This window comes from Brassica oleracea, chromosome C1 (genome assembly GCF_000695525.1).
Source record: "Brassica oleracea var. oleracea cultivar TO1000 chromosome C1, BOL, whole genome shotgun sequence".
NCBI classification, from domain to species: Eukaryota; Viridiplantae; Streptophyta; class Magnoliopsida; order Brassicales; family Brassicaceae; genus Brassica; species Brassica oleracea.
In genome coordinates, this window is record NC_027748.1 from 9075269 (window position 1) to 9084936 (window position 9668).

Here is a 9668-nt window from a genome sequence, read left to right on the forward strand (position 1 = left end):
AAAAAAAAAGGGTATATACCGACGGACAACGGTCGTCGGAATATACCGACGGACATATATCCGTCGGAATTTACCGACAAACTCATTTCCGTCGGAATATACCGACGAACGTGGTTCGTCGGTATATTCCGACGACCTATGTCCGTCGGTAAATTCCGACGGATACAGTTCGTCGGAATAAACCGAGGAACCACGTTCGTCGGAATTGTAGTTTTCCGATGAACTCTGGTCTCGTGTAGCCGCATCGTAATATCGTCGGAAGTTCGTCAGAATGACGTTTCTTGGTATTCGTCAGAAAGTCGTCGGAATTTCTGACGAAATTCCGACGAATTTTTTTTTTCCGACGAAACGATACCGACGGACGGGTTCGTCGGAAATTCGTCGGAATAGACCGATTCCGACGAATTACCGACGATTTCGGCCATCAGAATCCCCCTGTTTTCTTGTAGTGAACTCTTAATAAGATTTAAATTTTCTGAAGTAGAAACTATTCCCATAATACGAGTAGATGAATGGCCAAGACGACGATGCCATAAAACTGAATCCTCAACAACAGTAGACTGCAGTGACGTGAAGGTCTTGATCCCTCGAAAACGGTACAATCCCTCTCCCTCTCTTTCACCCGCACGAATCAGCATCCTCGAGGTACGGTCCTGCAATATCATGAGTTTATCAGTTACTTGTCCCACAAGGAAATTATCTGTAACTAATTGACCAAAGGAGATGAGATTAGTATGAAATCCCGCCACATAATACACATTGTGAATGTGTAATGTGCTTGTTAGTTGAACTGTTCCTTGCTTAGAAGCCATTGCTTCTGAGCCTGCAGGTAATAGAACCGGTATAGGTGTGATATCACGATTGTTTATCATTATATCGATACAACCTGTCATATGGTGTGTTGCACCAGTATCCATGATCCAAACACACTCGTCTTTCTTACCCTTTAGATGCTCATTTTGAGTTGTTCCCTTGTTGATTAACTTGTGAACAATACTCCATTGCTCGTCAGTGATACCAGTGAGTCCCAATCGATCAGCATTGGTGATGGTTACATTCGCTTGAAGCTTTGATGTCTCTGTTTTAGCGACTGTAGCTGTATTTGCTTTTGGTTGAGTTGGTTTTTGTTGTGTACTGCGATTAGGACCTCTGTTCTTCGGTCTGTCTTCCCACCATTCGGGAAAACCGATAATTGTAAAGTACCATGAGGCTTCATGTCCTGTCCGACCACACGCCGTGCACTGTCGGGAATGATCCTTGTTCCCTGGTCTCGTAGTATTAGGTCTTAAAGCATTAGTTGATGAACGAGCCTGAGATGAGAAGCCCATTACTGGTGTATCTGATGTGATGCTGGAACGAATTATCTCGTTCTGTGATACCGTCTGGTAGACGCTATCATGGTCTGGAAGGGGAGTTATGGCGCATATCTGTGATCGTATGATGCCGTGTGTAGCATCGTCGAGTCCCAAGAGAAAGTCATGAACTCGCAGAGTTTCTATTTCTTTGTCTCTGGCCGAATTTAGATCACATTCGCACTTGCCACAACTACTTTGTTTGGAATTCATGCAGTCTACAATCCCATCCCAGATTTTCGTTAAACGACCGAAGTACTCATCTATTGAAGTCCCGTTCTGTTTGCAATTTGCCAAAGAGTTTCATAGTTGCTGAAGACGTGCTCCACTTTTGATAGAATAACGTTTTTTGATGATATCTCATAAATCTTTAGCGATTTCACGGGTAGAGATAGATGATCGAATTTTTGGTTCAATCGTTTGTTTTATCCACCCTACAATCAGATGATTGTTTGCTATCCAATCTTCTAAGTAGGTTGAATCGGCTGCCGGTTTTGGTAGACTGCCGTCAAGAAAACCAAACTTCTTCCGTGAGCTAAGAGCCATACGAAAGTTGATGGCCCATTCATCATAATTCAATCCATTGAGGAGTGGTTGAGATATAACAGCTCCTGGATTATCATTAGATGAAAGATCATAAGGGGTGATTGTTTTGTATTTGATGTTGCCTGCGGTGATCTCCATTGTTGAACGCCGAAGGTTTTGAATGCTCGTTGTTTCAAGTTCTGAAACGATGAGTTAATAAGGAAAATATGTGTTTGCGATTTGCAAAGAAAAGATTTAGTATGAATGGAAGATCTTCTTATTCAAGTTTCTGAATAAAGAAGTTTTGAAAAAAAAATTGTGAATGGTCTGCAATTAGCAAGATAATCACGAGAATAAGGATGTTTTTGATGTGTTTATATTTGTTCTTGCTCTGATACCATGACAAATTCTAGTTTGGGATCAAAGAAAGTTATGTTTTATTGATTAGAAGCTTGGTTTATATACCAAGTTAAGTAAAGCAACAAAAGGAAATTGTAAAGAACCAATCTAGAATAGGAAAATCATATTAGAGTCTATCTAAATCTATTTCGTATAATTCCTGAGATAACTAGGAATCATACTCCAATAAGACCATCTAGATCCGATCCATAAAATTTGGATCTGTTTTTCCATAATTTCCGAAAAGTTAGCAAAAGTTGGTGTAAACTTTTTTTTTTGTAAAAATAAATGAAAAAAACTATCATTGGAAAATCTTGCGGAAATCTCTCAGTACGTTTCTTAATCCTCAATAAACCTCCTAGCTAACTTTGTTAAAAAAACAAACTCCTAGCTAAGGAGAATAAGGATCAACTAGGTGACCGGCCCGCACCCTGTGCAGACATAACAAAATTCAAAATATGGAATAAATAGTGTATAGTTTTAGAAGTAACCGATTTTACATTATAATACCACCGTTTTTGGGAGAAAACATTAGTCATGGAAAACTGGTACTCAATATTTGACATGGACGAGAGGGAACAAAGTAACTTCAGTATCAAGAGGCAATTATTGTGTGTATGTATAATTGCAACGTCCCAAAATAATTTGTGTGTTTAAAAAGATACTTTCATTCAAAATATGGAATAAATAGTGTATAGTTTTAGAAGTAACATATTTTATATTATCATTAATTAGAATTGTATTGTATATGTGTTGTAATTATTTATATTAGGTGAATAATATTATTTTGCCATAAATAATATCGAAAAATTTATGTAGACATATTAAAAGAAAATATAATAAAATTCAAAATATTATCCATAAATAATATAAATTATGAAGTACAATTCTCGATAAAGAAAACAAAATCCATTAGAAACCTGCAAAAAATTAAATAAACTTTGTAAGCAAATGGACGGGTTAACATTATTTGATAGATTTGTAAATTTATAAATTTTATTGAACATAAAATAATATTAAATTGACATACCGTCATCGAAATAGTTGGAAAACTGGATGGTAATCAAATACAATCGGTCTCCTAACTCATCACTACCCATCTGGCAAATACAAAAAATAAATAATTGTAACAGTTTATATATTTAAAAAATTCTATTTGAAAAAAGTAGATTAAAATTACGTACCCTGACTACAGAATATTCTGAAAAACTTGTTTGTAGACAACATTCAATGTTTTTGTCTGCGGCTTCCCTTATTTACCAGTTATTAGGATTTTTAATCCAGATCTCGACTTAACTCTTGAAAGTGCAACGTAGAGCTGACCATGAGAGAACACTGGCCTAGGCAGAAACAAACCAACACTTTCGAGTGTTTGACCTTGACTTTTGTTGATAGTCATCGCGAAAGCCAATGTAACTGGAAACTGTCTTCAACGCATTCTGAAGGGAAACTTTGTTTCAGGTGGTGTGACAAACATTCTAGGGATCCAAACCTTGTCTTCAGCAATATTGTTTCCGGTTATAATTCTACCTTCTATCACATGGGGCACTAACTGAGTAACAATTAGCCTAGTACCATTACATAAACCATCTGCAATGTAATGGTTTTTACAACTTTAGGCCAAAATTGTAATATTATTTATCCTTTTTGCATGTTTTGCAGTTGTATAGAAGGTTTTGTTGAAGATGTTGCACGTTTTCCTCAAAACCATCTTCTTGTCTGACCAATTTTCTTTTGCAAAAATTGCAGGCAGTGTAATACCATGGTTTTTCCAAATCAATAGCCTCAATTTTAGCAACAACCACGCACGTTCCAGCCTATTTTGATTAAAATTGTAGTGAAATCATATTTGAATTAGTTTAAGAAAATGAAAACGATTGGGAAAATGAAAAAAAAAAAATATTTACCGATCTTGCTTCAATAATTTCAGAAAATGTTTTCTTCATGCTTTCCATTGCTGCAAGAATACTGTGTTTTGACAAAGATAAAAATCAACCTTCATACACGATTTGTATAACCTAGTGATAACATAATAATACAGAAGATAGAGAGTGGAGATTGTAACCTCTTTGGCGAAATATGATCTATAGAATGTCGAGTATATAAACTTTATTTATAAGAGCATATGAGATACCTAGGTTAAGTAAATTTCTTGTTCAAAAATAATTTATAAACAGATTCAGTTACTGATAACATGCATAGTTTTCAAAATCAAGTATACTATTAAAATATTAAGTTGTAAGTTATTACCTGGTCAGCCAATGAACCGGATAACATAATTCAGGGAATCCCTAATAATTCTTCTGCAAGGTTGTCAAGCAGAAGGAACTATGTGTGGCCAGTATTGTCAAGGACTACCAATTGTAAATTGTACCTATATGGAACAGAATGAGTTGCACATATATTTCGAAATCACTGGTTTCTCGAGTCTAAAGCACATATAGAAATTACGATTCCAATGTTATACTTACCTTGGCAGAAGTTCTGGCCGATAGTTTTTACACTTGACGCAATAGTACTTTTTCTTGATTTGGGACTTTTGAATTCCATAAACCATCTGATCGCTAGGCACTAACAATACTTTTTGACAACAGATTTTGCAACTCATATAGTACCATCCCATATCATAATCAATGGCAGCAATTGTACACATAACAATACACCTCTGCCGCTGTGTATCCAAAAAGCAGAGTGTTATAAAAGAATCGAAAAACAACCTTAAGATATAACATCTCCTTTACATGTTCTGTCTCCAACACTTCAATAATTGATTTCTGAATGATACGCTTGAAAAATCTATACTTTTCAAATATTTCCGGAATCAGACAATATGGTTTTGACGCCACCAATGCTATCTGCGGGTCTCTTTTGTTCACCCTGGAAATATTTGAAAAGTATTTGAAATTATGATCCCAAAAGTGTCGGTATAACATATATTTTGTAAAATATTTATGTTAAATAATTTTGAACCACTTACAATTTTGAAAAACCTTAAACCTCTAACTTACATATTGAAATAGATTAAAGAAAGATAATACATTGTCACAAGCTGGTTTGCATTTAATATATAAGAACTTGCGCAAGTAATGCATATTTAAAATAAGGTAAGTCATTAAAAACTAATTAACAATTTAGAAAGGTTTAAAAGTCGAATTAATGTGATACTAACTTGCGCAAGAAATGCTTATTCTCAATAAGGCAACTTTATATTGTAGACCTTTTAAAAATAAATGACGTTTCTATATTTATTTTTCACAATAAATATTGAAATAGATTAAAGAAAGTTATTCCCCTATTAACTATTTCACCGGGTTTTTATATTGTAATAAGGTAAGTCATTACAAACGAATTTAGAATTTAGAAACATTAAGGTAAATTGGCATTTAAATTTTCAATAAATGTGATAATAACTTGAGCAAGAAATTTTAAAATAAATAAGGTAACTTACATTTGAACTATTCTTAAGTTACTTTGCAACTTGCGCAAGTAATACAAAAACCCCCTTGTAATTTTAAATAAATTAATTTATTTATTACAAAAATATGTTTTTCTTTTCAAAATCGATAATAGGTTTGGGCTTTTCTAAATAGGCTATAAAATCTATATTTTATACTAAATCCTACAGATACATTGGCCCAAGAAAACTGAACGCTTCAAATTGGTCTAACAACTATCTAGGAAAAGTTAATGGTATATCCCCAGCTTCAAACAACTACATATTTGATATGAACCATTTCTCAATCAATCTTTTGCAAAGGAAAGAATATACCTCCAAGAGTACTGCTCTGAAACTGGATAACACTATACTAGAATATATTCAGCTACAGACCACCACGTATTTTTTTCTCAAACATTTCCATTTGTATATTTTCCCTACTCTCATTTAAGTTTCAATAAATGTCAAATCAGAAAACGGCATGTGCAATAGGAAAAGAGCTGAAGAAAAAAAATGATGATATAGCTCAACTTCCGAAAGAACATATAGGTTCCGTAGCTTGAGAATCCAAGATTTTAATGATTTTGAGTAAAATTGTTGTTTTCTCGATGCTCCCTGTTATGAAATTGTATTATGTGCCCTCCTTAAATTGTAGCCTCCACCAGAAAGTAAGAGAGATATTAGGAACATGGGGACATGGGGACAGCGAAGAATCCTAACCTCAATACGCTAATAACTGCTTCATAATAACACATATATTTTGGAAGTTTAGGACTCTTCAAACGAAAAAAAGCAGAGAGTAGTGTGGAAGTTTAGGACTCTGGATTTTAGGGATCAAAATAGCATTTCAGCCAAAATCAAGCTTCAAATTTTGCAAGTGTTCCCGAGACAACATTTGATTCATCCACAATCAAGCAAAGTAAATCGGCCGAGACAATTTTCACAAAACGTACTATATCATTGCGTTCTTCAATCACTGGACGCTTGCTTAATCCCTGGCATCAAGAGAAGAACGCAACCTCTGATTCGTAACCCTAGCCCTTACCGGAATCACCAATCGGCACTCGAGGAATCAGTTCTCGGAACAGTGAGCGAAGCTCGGTCCACCGGAATGAAAGAAGACACTATCTGTCAGTTCTCGAGGAAGCAGTACTCTATAAAGCTCGGCCACCGAGGAAGCAGTTCTCCGATTTCTCTGATTTCGATCGACCTTCATTCACTGTTCCGAGAACTGATATTACCGATCCACCTGTCGAACTCCTCTGGTTCTGCTCGGCCTTCGATTCACCATATCAATTTAATCCCCAAATCCAATTAAAATGATCAAAGGGAAACCTTGAAAAATCCCAACTTTTGGTTCTTCTAATCGACAAGAGAAAAGCGTAGTGTTTTGTCTTTATTACTTGAGAGTGTTTGGAAACCTAAATTAAGTAGTTCTACGTTAACTCTTTCCCGCTGATTTAAAAAAAAATGAAAAAGAAATTATCAAAAATCAACTAAGAGGATTAAGAGAAATTTTCTAAGAAGCTATGTATGATTGCTACCTATTGAGAAGTTACTAAAGTGACTTATCTTTTTAATATATAGGGGGATACGTTCTCAAATCAATGAAAGAAATATTTAATATTTCGCGTTGTTGGTTTGATGAACTAGGACTGACGATGTGCACATGTTACGTTGCCGAAAAGCCACCGCACAATAAAAGAAAGAAGACGACGCATGAAGCGTCTCCTCCGTCTTCGTCCGGGTTATGTTCGTTGCCAGATGCGGTGGCTATGAGCTGCTAGCTCAGCACTCGAGATCAGACCTCGCCTCCTTAGCCATCACCTCCAAGAGCCACCGCTCTCTCGTAGCTTCCACTGAGCTCTGCCCGTGCTCTCGCTGATAGGTAACACCGAGGCATCTTTTTACGTATGTTCCTGAGCCAACCCCACGCTGGTTCATCCTCACTCCTAATCTTCATCGGCTGAGCCCTATCCCGTCGAACCCTAAACAGGCTCCGGACTCATCTTCTTTCGTGGCGGTGGGTCATGGGATCTAGGAATGAAAAACGGTAAACGCACTTGGGATGTCTGGTTCCTTGACTGTTTGTCTCACACATGGCACAGCGTCCCGTCCATGAAGATGGCTCGTGCTTCAGCATCGGTAAGCCTTGTAGACGAGGGGTGGAGGATTGCCCAAACTGGGCAGACTCAAAAGAGGTGTTCGATCCAAACACTAAAACTTGGGAGTCATGCATGGCTTCCGTATTATGTTGAGACTAAAACATATGCTCTGGATATCCAACAAAGTGTGGTGCTAGATGATAATGGGACGAGTACGATTTTTGCGGTGGATGAGGATGGTCAAAGCTTCTACATCGTGCCAAGTGATGGCATATCCCTTGGAGAAACAAATTCTAAGCAGCCAGGACACCGAAAAGATTGGTGTGTCATTGGGAAAGAGTTACTGTTGTGGTACTCGCCGGAGAATATTGTGGTGTGATCCACGGAATTTGGAATGGAAGAAAGTGAAGGTTTAGGAAGAGCTTGATTACCTTTTCTGGGGTTGGGTACACCGGTGGGGTAAGCCTGCCAGACCTGTTGATTTTGATATCGGCAAACTTTGTAGCAACTCTGCCGGGAACATTGTCATATTCTGGAACAAGCAGCTTGACGATATTGAGGGGAATGTGGAGCTATGGTGTGCTGAGATTTCTGTGGAGAGACGCAAGGGAGGAGAGGTTTGGGGGAAGTGTGAGTGGTCCGATGCTGTCGTCAAACTTTATCCTGATTTCTCACACGCATATACCGTTGAGGTCTTATATGCTGCTTCTGTCTATGTCTGAAATTCATATCTTTATCATCTCTTTCTCAATGGAATGCTTTTGTATATAAATTGTAGATACAAAAGAAAACCTTTTGAAACCATGCACCCCAAAAGAAAACTATTATCATGTTTTAAGGTGTTCCTTTATCTTTAGAGTATGCATTTTTCTTCTTCTTTTCCTTTGCAAATTGTGAGTTTAAGTCCCTATGAATATCTAGCATGCATATGTTGTCTGATATTTCAAGAGTTATTATGTAGATATATGTTGGAAAGTTCTGAACATATAATTTATCAAATTGAACATTCATGCAGAACAACAAATGCTTGGTTCTTTATAAAAGACATTTATAGAAATGACTCCTACGACAACTCAACTTTCTTTACTTTTGCTATTTCTTAACGAACATGATATTTTTCTCTTTTTTGATCAACCGGGAACAATGTAATCAATAATGTTCTAGTATATAACTGGTTTAAGTTTTATAAAATTATGCTAGAAGACCATATATATAGTATCTGATTAGGTGGCAGCATAGAGATGCTTCAGTTTTCACATGTCTCCTAGCATTGGGACATTGTCTGATCAGATGGTTTGTCGAAGTCAAATGCTTGGAAATTGTTTGTTGTTATGAAATTGTAATCACTTTCTAATTCTATATTACGATTTCGAAGTTCATGTCTGGCTATTTCCGTGTTCACAAGTCTTACATTGATCGTACTCAAATGGATCTCCAGTTTCCGTAATGTTCTTTTGCAATAGTTTAGTGACACTAGTAAAAAAGATAATACAAATTAAAATGAAATAATTTGTCAAATTAGTCCTAGGTCAAATTAGTCCATCACAACATTCTATCTACCATTAGTATATATATTAAGTTTGTAAGAGTCACATTTTAGAACAAACTCTAAAGAACTCAAGTCAATCACATAGAGCGTTTGTATTCCTTAATTGTTTGTAAGTGTACAAACCATAGACCGTTAGAATTGTGCTGTATTTTTAGAATTGTAGGGCTTATCATCACTTGGCTAGAACTTTCTGTAACAGTTTATTATAACTGTATGATTAATCATCTTTAAATGAAGACTACATACTGCATCTACAGTCACTACAAGAAAACAGGGGGATTCTGATGGCCGAAATCGTCGGT

General features: G+C 36.3%; 1 protein-coding gene across 1 annotated transcript; it reads left to right on the forward strand.

Moving 5' to 3' along the window:
* Positions 1-7755: 7755 nt before the first annotated feature.
* On the forward strand, positions 7756-8539 carry LOC106330759 (putative F-box/kelch-repeat protein At3g24610). Its single transcript, XM_013769183.1, has 2 exons — positions 7756-8168; positions 8323-8539. The coding sequence occupies exons 1-2, from the start codon at positions 7756-7758 to the stop codon at positions 8537-8539; spliced, it is 630 nt and encodes a 209-aa protein (XP_013624637.1).
* The last annotated feature ends 1129 nt before the right edge of the window (positions 8540-9668 follow it).